Source organism: Dermochelys coriacea, chromosome 10 (assembly GCF_009764565.3).
Source record: "Dermochelys coriacea isolate rDerCor1 chromosome 10, rDerCor1.pri.v4, whole genome shotgun sequence".
Taxonomy (NCBI): Eukaryota; Metazoa; Chordata; order Testudines; family Dermochelyidae; genus Dermochelys; species Dermochelys coriacea.
The window spans coordinates 10,350,684-10,363,243 of NC_050077.1; the positions used below are offsets into that span (position 1 = coordinate 10,350,684).

At 41.7% G+C, this 12,560-nt stretch overlaps 1 protein-coding gene across 2 annotated transcripts in view; it reads right to left on the reverse strand.

Annotated features, from left to right (window-relative positions):
* Window positions 1-12,560, reverse strand: part of SDK1 (sidekick cell adhesion molecule 1) — a 684,215-nt gene that overhangs the window by 163,191 nt on the left and 508,464 nt on the right. For both annotated transcript variants that reach the window (XM_043493256.1, XM_038420360.2), the window contains exon 18: window positions 8,350-8,531. In XM_043493256.1, coding sequence (XP_043349191.1) covers window positions 8,350-8,531 — 182 coding nt within the window. The remainder of the gene's footprint in view (window positions 1-8,349; window positions 8,532-12,560) is intronic.

The following is a 12,560-nucleotide window of genomic DNA, read 5'->3' on the forward strand; positions in this document are numbered from 1 at the left end:
AAATTACCACTGAAAGTAGGACATTATTCCTACCATATATTAGAATCCCCAGTATGCATTATAAGGCTTATAATGCTATCTCTTGCCATTATAAAGTTCTTATGGTTTAGAGATTCATGAGAATGTTTTGATAGCATTACAGCTGTATGATACATAGCTTAGGAAATATTATCCCTCATCGTGGTGGGGCAGCTGCCCCACACAGGGAGAAGGGGTTAAAAGCAGCACCAGGGAGGCTGCACAGAACCCAGTAACCAGGAAAAGGCTTATTGAGCCCACCAATAAGGGGAAGGCTTGCTGGAGCAGCCAATCAGGGCCAGCGAGAGCCATATATAAAGGAATGCTTAGCAGAACAGAGGGGAATCTCTTCCTGGAAGGTAAGGGAGGAGGACTAGCTGCCTGAAGAAACACCATATATAGAGCAGAATGAGAGGGTGAGCTTCTGGCTGATCACTGCCAGGCTGGGGCCTTACTACAAGGGCTGAAAGGGTTCTAGCGCTATGGGGCAACTGGCCCAGGGAAAATAGGCAGCAGGTTGGAGGAGGGCAGTAGGTGGCTGCTGGATATAAGAGCCCTGGGTTGAGACCCAGAGTAGTGGGAGGGCCTGGGTCTCTCCCCCTCCCTCTTTTTGCACCTCACTTGCCAATGAGGAGAGTGACCAGTATCCAGACTGTAGTTTGCACCTGAGGTAAGGGGCTGGACTTTGGACTGCAGTTGGCTGCTGAAGCAAGTGGTGGGATTAAGGACTATTGCCCTTCCCTGTTCTGGAAGGGAGGGAGAAAGCAGAGTGGGGCACAGCCAGACAGCCATGCCCAGAAGAGGATGCTGCGGTCTGGGGAGTGATGTGGGTCCAAAGAGTGGAGACAGCAGCGATGGCAGGCGTGATGCCACTAGCTGACGGGGACTGGAATGGTCGAGAGCTAGTTCCCAGGATGACTAGCAGGAGGCACCACCATGGTGAGTCCTGCCCTGTAACACTCATAAACAAACCTCTTATCAAAAACTCTGATGAAACCTGTCATGTCACTAGAGTCCTGTGGTGTGTGTATAGTCCTATTCATAGCTTCCCTGTGTAGTGTTTTGTATATTTGATGGCTCACATTAGAAAAGCTTATTTTTTAAATTAAAACTCCTGCCTTCCTGTATATTTCTTGATTTATTTTTAGAATATATTTTTCAGATTTCCTATTATAGGAGAAAAGTGTTTTAAACATCATTTACACTTAGTTTGACATTAGACAGTTATGAACAGCTGTGATAAATGAAGGGGAGTGGGGAGCTCCCTTTTATGGACACCCAGCCAGTCAGTTAGCTATAAAATTCCTCTTAGTAGCTGTTCTCTACTTGCTTTACCTGTAAAGGGTTAACAAGCCCACAGGTAAAAGGAAAGTAGTGGGCATCTGACCAAAAGAGCCAATGGGAGGGCTAGAACTTTTTAAAATGTGGGGAGGTGGCTTCCTTTTGTCTGTGTGTTGTCCTCCTCTAGGAAAGAGGAGAGCAATTATGCTGTGAGAAGCTTTAAGCCAGGTATGAAAAACCATCAGATCATACCTAAAGATTGCTTATCTGAACCCCAGAAATGTAAATAAATTAGGGAATGTCTAGAAAGGTGCAATAAGGGTTATTTCTTTTATTTCTTATTGGCTTGTGGACTCCTCTGTGCTAACTCCAGATGCTTTTTGTTTTGCTTGTAACCTTTAAGCTGAACCTCAAGAGAGCTATCTTGATGTTTTAATTTTTCTAACTTTTTTTAGATCTAGCAAAAAGCTTAAGTTCCAGATGTATTTTCTTTCTTTGTTTTTAATAAATATTTACCTTTTTTAAAAGCAGGACTGGGTTTTTGAGTCCTAAGAGGTTTGTGCATGTTTACTTAGCTGGTGGCAACAGCTGATTTCCTTTGTTTTTCTTTCTCCGCTCTTCCCCAGACGGCTGTATGGAAGGGTTTGAGGGTATCCCAAAGGAAGGAATTCCCAAGTGCACCTTTCTGTTTTCAAAGGGGTTTCTGCCCTTGGGTGGTGGCAGCATCTACCCATCCAAGGTCAGAAAGAAGCTGTAACCCTTGGAGTTTAATACAAGCCTGGAGTGGCTAGTATTAATTTTTAAAATCCTTGCGGGGCCCCCACCTTCTGCACTCGAAGTGCCAGAGTGGGGAATCAACCTTGACAACAGCTCATTGATGGATTGTAATATCCTCCTGCATGGTATTTTGACATGGGGGGGGGAGGTAAATCAAGCATCATCCTCTCCCCTTTTTCCTTCTCAATTAATTCGTGTGTGTGTGTGTGTGTGTGTGTGTGTGTGTGTGTGTGTAAAATCTGAATGTTTTTGGTTGACAGATATGCCTACTGAAAAATGAAATTCTAACACACATTCATATAAATCAGAAAATACCACTAGGAATAGTTTGTTCAAAGAGTACAATGAATATATGTAAGGTGACTGAATATTGTTATGCAGGATATATGATAGTTAAATATCAAGCCAGTCCTAACAGCACATTTCTAAAAAAAGGTGTTCTAAAACATTTTCTGTATCCTGCACATTGCCAGCTTATTCCTATTTTGGATTTTGTTGGACATCACCTTTTTCTTTAAGGGTGAAATCCTGGTGCCATTGATTTCAGTGATGCCTGGATTTCATCCTAAGAGTTCAGAGGGCCTTTCAGGAACTGGGAAATCTGCATTATGGGAACTGTCATTTGCCACAGCATTGAGAATTTACTAACCGAAAAAAAGCGTGGCCCCTAAAAACATGGGATTTCATTTATAATTCTCATGCTAGTAAACTTCTAAGAAGGCCAGGCAAATAGTTAGAAGTATTTACAAAAGTTTTAGAAATGTGGATAACCATTTTTTCCATTTCTTTTTATGAATGTTCTGAAATTAGAATAAATCATTCTAGTCCAAAAATACCTATTACAAGAAAAATAAAGCCTTTGGTATGCTGGAAAGCATGATTTATGATATGATTTATCTTTGGAATTCTTTATAGAAAATCAACATCTATATCTTAATGCATTTTAAAAATAGAGAGAACAAGGCTGGCTAATGGGCATAAGCTTAATTTTATTGCATACAATAAGCATACTACAATCCATTTTTATCAGTAAAAATGTGGCAATATAATCCTGAATTTACTTCAAAGCATAATACTAAATTCTCTTTATGTGCTGAAGTTAAAATTGACCTCCATGGTTATCTGAACAAGTGTATATTAAAACATGAACTGAGCTGTGCTACATTTACATCATGGCCGATCTCTCAAACAATGCTCCAAATTAAATCATCAGTAAGTAGCAAGAGATTGAAACTGGCAACTAAGGTATCTCTAATTATACACTGTATTTAGCCATGCAGATCTGGCTAAATCATGTTTGTTTTTTATTGAACACAAAGTATTTACAAAGAAATCCTTATGTAATTGCATGCTGGATTTTTTTAAAACCTAATTTTGGTCATGTTTGTGATTATACTGAAGATCTCACATTGGAGTACAGCTCCAAATTTGTGACACCTTTGAGACATCCCTGAATTTCAGAGCATAGTTGGCATGACAGAACCAACTTTTATATTCCTCCCATAAAGTTAATTTGGCTAGAAATGTATTAGAACTCAACTGCTTGAATTTTAAAACATTCTAAAACTATTCTTAGCAGAAAAGGTCATGGAGGCACTGTAGATAAAAGCCATTAAATGGGGTTGGCCAACAAGATTATGGGAATAAGAAGGAATTAAGGATAAACACATGTTCATGTCTCTAGCTATGTGTGAATAGGCATTTAAATCACACACTGATTCAGATAGACTACCAGTTTTAAATATAAATTTTCAACAAAGGCATGCAGAAAGATCCCAAGCTCCTAGCTTTCAGGATGCCAACTTTCACATCTCAATCAGGCAGGCTCACAGATTTTTCTCTATCTGAGAATTTGGTTGTTCCTTTAATGCAGCAGTTTCAGGTGCTAAGCTGCAGAGCCCCAGTGGGAGCTCTGGAAAGAATTTTGCCTCAATCTCTAAGCACCTGGCCTGAGATCCAGGGCTGTAATTCTGTGCCCCTTCTGTGTAGGGGCATAAAGGGGAAGTGAGCTCCTTGTTCCCTCCCATCTTGATAAATCATAAAGCAGCAGGTCACAATCTGACAGTAGACAACTGGTTGCTCTAAGCCAGAGGTGGGCAAACTATGGCCCGCGGGACTGTCCTGCCTAGCCCTTGAGCTCCCAGCTGGTGAGGCTAGCCCCTGGCCCTTCCCCCCCCCCCCTTCCCCACGGCCACACCACCACCCGGGCAGCGCTCTGGCCTGCTGCTCCTGTTGGGCAATGTGGCGGTGTGGCCAGCTCTGGCATGGTAAGGGAGCTGGGAGTGCAGGGCGGGTGGGGAGTTGGATATGGGGCAGTTGGATGGGGTGGAGGTTCTGGGGTTGGGGGTGGTCAGGGGATGGGGATGGGGGGGTTGGATGGGTCAGGGGTTCTGAGGGGGACGGGAAGTGGGAGGGAGTGGATGGGGGCAGGGGCCAGGCTGTTTGGGGAGGCACAGCCTTCTCTACAAAGCCCTCCATACAGCTGCGCAACCCTGATGTGGCCCTTGGGCCAAAATTTGCCCACCCCTGCTCTAAGCAGATTCCCCTCTGCAAGCCTCTTGTTCTTTGTTTCAACAACTTGGCCTAAAGGAATAACAGGGAGAAATCTATTTTTTAAAGAACAAAGAACCCAACACTTGGAGATGATACTCTTGGTTCAAGGATAGCAGCTACATGTCTTCCTCAGGACTATTTTCTACACACAGAAGGCAGCTTTGCTGGCAAGTTTTCAATGAAAGGGAACGAGATTTCCTTTATGACTCCCTTCATATTGCTAAGGAGGAAACATCTTCAGTATACTCCTCTTGCTCTTCTGCTTCTCCCTATCATGTCTGTCAAGGATTCACTAATCTGGTGGTTCCAACCTTTCATGAGCTCAAGAAGCACCATTCACTCAACTGTTCCTAATCTTTATGATAGGCACAGATGCATCCAATAGACGTCTCTAAACTGCACAGCTTTGGAAGAAAGATCAGACTGCATATCCATGTCTTGGAACCTTGGGCTACAAGACTGGCCCTCAGAACTTTCCTGCTATCAGCTGGAGGAAAAATGGTGAATTGTCACATAAAACATGAATACCGAGAGGGCTGCTAAGTCTCCTCCCCTCATGAGAGCAGGGTGTGTTGACTGAATACTTTGATCTAATTTTGATTGTTGGGTTTAGTGTGTAGGTGCTGGGTGGTGTTGACCGCCTGCAATACACAGGTGGTTAGAATAGATGATCTGGTGGTCTCTTCTGACCTAAAAACTGTCTCTATTTCCTTTTGCTCTATTCTTTCCAGTCAAAAAGAATTCATCGGAGAACAACTTAAACCTCATGTTTCAGGACCAGCATGAATGACCCCTCTCTTTTCCAGCTGGCTCATTTAGAGTAGACCTATTGGTTTCCTGAAGCAATGTTAAGTGATCAAATTTATTTTGAGTAGGTCACGAAGGCATTTTCTTTTGGGATGGGCACCATTTCTCCTGGTTCCTCTGGTACTTCAGTTCTTGCAGAAAATAGAGCAGGGTTCACATAATCTTAGTAGTTCTGGGTTGTGCTGGGCAAGCATGATTCTTCAACCTGTTCGCATTATTGGCCCTCTGTCTTTTACTAATCTCATTTATCTCCTCTAAAAAGAACATTTTGAGTCAATTTGCCTGGTAGTATGGCTCATGTCCATAATGTCTGAAGATTGAGTGTTAGTAGTTTTGAGTTTTGCCCTTCCATAACTGGAGGGCATTTTCCATATTACACATCCTAAGTACAGTAGGCCACCTAGGAACCTATCTTGCCCCCATACTCCCATTACCATAGCACTTCCCAAGCATTTAAAACAACAAATTCTTTCTCATTGCTGCACTTGTCGGAGAAATAGCTTGAGTAAAATGGTATGAAATGGGATCAATGTTAAAGTCTGTTTCCTTACAAAATCAGACAGATGTATATTGAAATTATAACTTTCTCCTTGGGGTTTGGCAGCAGCTTTTGAACACTGGAGACCCAGGTGTAGTTCTCCTCAGTGTGGAGCCACAGTCTCTCAGACACATCACAAAGGTGACCCTTGAGGGCTATGAAAGTGGGTGGGTAATGTGATGTCCATTTACTATGTAAGTTACTTGAAGGCTAATGTAAATCCATGGACTGGCATTTAACTTTGGGAGGAGCTGTTCAAAGGGAGAGCACCTAAGAAGTCAATAAGATGGTTGAGATCGAAGTGCTAGATCCCAGAGTGAAGAGAAGAAAAATTCTCTCTCCTGGACCAAACACAGCAAGGGAGATGACTTGCATCACCCTCCAAAAGACTTGTGTATATGAAATAACTCTTCTGTGCAGAGATACTCAGAAGCCTGAACTTTTCACACAATGATGAAAAGTCCTGAAGGACTCTGTTCAAATGAACAACAGCTATTCTGTGCAGAAAGTTGGCACAAATCCCTACCAAAGATAACATCAAAGTAGTAAGGAACAGCTGGAGAAACCCTGATGCAGAAAGGCGTGCGCACGCGCACCCCCCCCCCAAAGGGTTATGCTGAATATCCCACTAAGACTTTTGGGGATTTGAAACAGTCAAACCCTTAGACCTCCAGGATGTTGCATGCTTTGCCAATACAACTCAAAGGAGCTGACTGACATTATAACTCAGTTTCTGTGAGAGTTCAGGTCTTCAGGCATCTCACAAGTGACATTCTCACTTAGACTCTAGCCACGAGTTATTTTAAAAGAGCTCCAAGCAGCTGATAGTCAACTATGGGTTCTTGGGCTGCCACTACTAAATGCCAAAAATAATACAATTATATAACAAGTCCACTCATATGCATTCAAGGGTAAGGCCACAGCTCACATGGCCTAGGAGGTGGAGAGGAATTCAATATTAACGTATTGATCTGCTCTCAGCACTCATTTGCTGCCAGGGTTTTGATTGCATGGCACATTCAACTAATGCCAGGTATTTTTTGCTATCCACAGACAGGAAGGTTCTTGCCAGTGCAACCTGAATCACTGTGTGTGTGTGTGTGTGTGTGTGTGTGTGTGTGGAGAGGTGGGCAAGGTGCATAGATGCAGGTTTCTTAAGCTCATCTTTAAACTATATTATGGATTATAAAACAGTTTCCACCCATGCTCTGATTTACATTCCTGGCTTGGTTTAGGAGGCACAGTCAGCAGTGATAAATGGTCACAAACAGGTGTCTGTACATTCTCCAGTTGCAGGGAGAGTGGCATAGGACATGATACATTTCTTAACGTAAGGAAACATGATACTAACTCTGCTTCAGATTAGACTGGAGCTGTGCAGCCTCCCCTCTGTTCAACTCCAAATGTGAAAAGGCTTCAAACTGTTTTCAAAATGGATTGAAAGCCTGAGGATATCCGCAAGAACATCCGCAGGCATGCATTAGGGGATGGCAACATCCATTATGGAGCTATTTACTGCTATTGTGAATTACCTTAAAAAGGGTACATCTAGCTTTTTCATTTGTACTAGGTAAGAATTACATGAAGATAAATAGGGCATTGCAGATTGTCCTGCATTATAAATACTTCTACCAGTCAAACTGAATGCAGAACCAACTGCACTTTGTTTGTAACAGAGGATTTATATCCTTACAAATGACAGATAGTGAACTAAGGAAAGATAACAGCAGCTATCTCTGAGAGATAACTTGGACTGTTTCCTTGCTCTTTAACTGTCTTGGCAAACTGGTGCTGCACTTGCACAGTCTATTTTTAAAATCTCTCTACAACTCAATACATTTATTCACATCAATGTACTCCTATCAACAATTAGCAAACCATTACATATACTTCACTGATTATAAACTAGCATGCACTGTAAAAGTGTTTAGTTTTTAAAATAGTTTAATTGTTTTTATGACCTACTAAAGCAGAGATCATGAGATTGTCTACTGCACAAAATTCAGTCCTGCAATCTTGGAAATCTTAAGGGCCTGACTCTCAATTATGTTAAGGATTCTTCATACTGATCCAGTAGTGTAAATATGCCTTTCAGTAGGTGTAAAAGTAATGTAATTCCCACCCACTTCATGGCACCTGTATATTGCCAGAGAGGTATAAAGGAGCTTTAGTGTAAATAAGAGTTATGGCTCCCTTTTCCTCTTGGTAAATGCCTCTATCTCACTTAAATCTCTCCTGTACAATCCTGCCTCTAGAGTATGTTTCCCTTCATAAAGGTAAACGTATGACAAATCCTTGCACTATTTGTTCACTGTCTAAAAAAAAAATTAGTGACTGCAAAGGATTTGCAGTTTAGACAGCAGAGTGGAGCTCACCTCCCTGTAAAGTGTACTCTGTCACTGCTCTGCTGAATGCTCCCAGCCCAGCTCCATTATAAGATGCCACCTGGATTTCATACTGAGTCCAGATGATCAGGTCTTTCACCAAACAGTAGTTAATCTCTGCGCTAGTGATGTTCTTGTAGTGATACACTCCAGGGAGGCCTGCCAGGCGATACCTGCATACAGAAAAGGGAAATTCAATGCAGTCAGTTAAAAGGCATCAATTCTATCAAATGCACTGACTAGCAAAACAGGTTCTCTGAAGATGCAATATTCAAACTTTTACTGCAGAATTATACAAAGGATAATAGAACATCCTCCAAAAAAAACCCCTAACCCCTGATAAGACCATACCCTGCTTGACTGCTGTAGTATTTATAATCTGATTTTCACTGAAATTACATGCTCAGGGCTAAACAAAACTGGCATTTTATCCTGCTTTATGGCTGTAGAAAAATTATAGCTTTTAAAATGTGGCTTGTCTAGTAAAAGCTGTGATTTAGTATAAAAAATCTTGGACAGGATTTTTATCAGGGTGCTGATGTAAATCAGTTTGAGAAATGTTTTCTTCCTCAGTCTCTAAACCTGAAAAGCAAGATGATCTCGGTAGTGTTTAGACCTTCTGGTCTAAGGGACTGTCAGCTCAAGCCTGCAACAGGAACCCACTTTCATAGAATGATTATAACAAGGCCTGAAATGGGTTGCCTAGGGACTGAAGAGCTTGCTAGAGAGTGGGAATCAGAAGAAGAATGGTAATATGGAGATGAAACAGTTTGCCAAATTAGTATTAGTAATATATCTATATAGTGATGAACCTCTGCCAAAGAGGTGGAGCAATTGAATATGTTTCTCTATAGGAGTTGTTATGGAAAATAGAATTGGATGCATATTTTAGAGCCCTTTTTTTGGTGTGTCCTTTTGCACTCTGAGAATCCACTGTTCTCTATCATTTCCTCTTACAATATGCTAATCAACATATCAGAAATAAGTAGACCAAATGGCATTATGTCTTGCAAATGAAGCATTGCTATTCTGTGAAAAGGCAAATACGGGAATGTTTGGATTTTTATTCATCATACTATTTTTATGCTGTTTTAAGTCAGCCCCTGCTTAACAATAACTAAAGGCTTATCTACATGAGAGAGTTTCATTAGTTCATTTACAGTGCGATTTTAAACCAATATAAGTTTAATCAGTGCAATCCCTGTGTTTAGACAAGGCCTAATTCTTGTTGTTCCTAGAGAGATCTCCATGCAGCTCTTGATCACCCAATAGCAGTGATACCAACAACCCCAAAGAGTTGGGAGAGCAGTGTGGCTTCCTGACTTGGTCATGTTTTGTACTGTGAGACTACATCAGCATAGCTCCATGAAATATTAACACAAAATCACAAGGAAAACATAGCAAAGCAATGTCAGGATGTCTCCCTGGGGCTATTAGGTGGCTCTCTGCCTCCATTCAATACAAGACCTCCCCTTCCTCCACTTATGAGATGATAGGAAGGTTGTATGAATCTTGGCAATGTCAATTCTTTGCTCAGCACTCTTTTTCTCTCACAGGTAACAGTCAAAAATCTGGAGTGCTCCTGTGGTCTAAACTATTGTGCTCTTAGCATGACACCCCTATAAATACAACACTCTGCTGGGGAGAAAAAGAGCAGAGGAAAAAGGCCAGTTCAGAAATGTAATGTCCTAGTGACTTTTCTCACCATATATACACTTTGATATATATTGTTATAGGCTTTGTACAGTGCACCCACACTTTTAAGATCAAGCATCTGTCACTAATTCCAATACATCCTCTATGATGGGACTCTTTGCTGCAAAGACGGAGCAATGGACCTGATGTTATAGTGGGTCTCTTCCATCCTTAATTTCAAAAGGCACCTTTAATACAGAGCTACTGTAGTCAAATTCAGCTGAAACTAGTACAGAAAATCACTTTAACAGCAGATACCTTCCTGTAACCTTCACATTTTGAATCCCAAGAAGAATCCTGGAATATTACAGGGGAAAGTTTTATTGTATGACAATTTTAAATTCCTGTTGAATGGTTTGTTTCCCTACTCAGGAGCCTAGACACAATAATTTAAACATCTAAAGAATGTTTTCCACAAACTCACACAGACTAATACCAATGGACTGGATAACTCTCTACTAATATGAAAAGGGATGTTAGAGAGGACAGAGATCAATTATGCTAATTTTGTATGAGCTGCAGAAGGAAATGTTTAACCTAAAAATTAGTCAACATGTTATATAAAACATCTGACAGTAGAACAAGTTCAAAGGGTAGGGAGGCTGTGGAATTGCTGTCTCCAGAGGTATTTAAGGACAGATTAACTAACAATCTATTAGGGCCAGTTTAGGAATAATTAAACCAATCCTGTGACAAAGTAAAGGAATGGACTAGCTGACCGACTAGAGTGCCTTTTGATCCCACTCATTCAACAGTATATCAGCGCCCAAAGAAAACTAACATTCTCTGATCCACCAAGGTTGCTTACCAACCAGAAATTCCCAGTGAAGACATCTTCCTCTGCAGAGGGAAATCTCCTAAAATAACCTCCTGCATCAACCCTGGAATAAATGGGGAGAAAGCGGCACAGTAGCGGCAGAAAGGGGCATGGCAGAGCTGAGTTCCACCAAACGTAACGCTACGCTGCCATTAGGCACCTCAGTAGTGTAAGCAAAGAGCAGGACACCTCCTGTTCTACCACAACCAGAGAACTACAACCGGCTCGGCAGGGCTGCCCCCCTCTATTATGTCTGTGCCCAGTAGAGAATACGGGCCTGCAGCTTTCCCCAGCAATCCATCCGAACTCAAAGCTTCAGCTTTAGTCTTTGGCATATTTCAATTTTGATTCACCAGGCTTTCATCAAGAAACGTAGTAAACTGGCCAAGATTGATGGCGTGCAAACACTGTTGCCTACAGTTACCGTTTGTTATTTATAGACGGACCCATAGATGTGCATGACACCATAGCTGCTGCAGACAAATCCCTGCCCAGAGGAGCAGATAGTCTACAAAATAGATATAACACAGAAAAAGATGACAATAGAAAGAGGTGGTGTAGAAAGCATAGAAGGGCAAAGCTTACTATAGTGAGAGCTCACCAAATACAGTGTGTTGTGTACACATCTTTTTACTACTTGACATTTGGAAAACTGCCGGGTGAGAAAGCTGGGGTGCAGGCATATAGTCAAAAGTTATATAAACCACACTGTATCCTCTGTGATTGGTCATGCGGACCTCATTACTTGGGTGGCAGGGAAACGGTTAACATTCTTACAGACTAACACGGCTGCTACTCTGAAACCTGTCAATTCTTCAGCTGTCTGCACTAGGCTTGGCAGGAAATTTCCACTCTCAGCAATACCACCAAAGCAGCTCCATCAACAGTAGCAAAGTGGTAACACTAGTGTAAACAGGGCACGAGCGTTTTTACCACCATATCCTTTAGCAGATCTAGAGGACACTGGTAAAAATACCACCAGCAATCTGTATTCTGTCTAAACTGAATGCCAACCTTGCATGGCGCTATACCAGTGGTTGTGCAATGCTAGATTTTCCAGAAAATAACCTTGTAGACAAGGCCTTCCTGAGCAGAGTGAATGCCACACTGCCTGCTGTTACTGCAGGGACAGTTAGAGAGCCAACTGAAACCATAGAATTGCTGAGTCCAGCTGGACTGGTTACTGACTCCCAGAGAGACTAGAAAATGAATGTCCTCTGGGAAATCTCTCAATATGATGATACCTGTTTTAGGAGCCACACCCTCTCCATACATAAGTGGGGGAAAATTGGGTGAAATAAATGTTTTTCAGTTACCCGTTTGAAGTCCCTTTTCATTAACTTAGTATAGCTGGGCTGCACAAAGACTATTTACTTAATTTATTTTCTATTCCAAACACTAATCTGGCCATGGCTCACCTGATCTGTGCCATCTACTTTATTGGCAGAATCCTTGTTCTTTCAAAACCCAGAATGCCACTGTTCCACTTGTGTGATATGTCTGACTTAAATTATGAGCTACTTGCGGTAGGGAGTCTTTGCTTTGTCTGCAAAGGACTATGCACACATATGGCACAGTGCAAATAAGTAATGATAAATTAGAAATTGTCTTTTAAACATTCTTTCTTTTTTATTTGTCACACCGCTAGGATGTCCACCTCTAACACACTAAGACATTTAGTACCAGATTT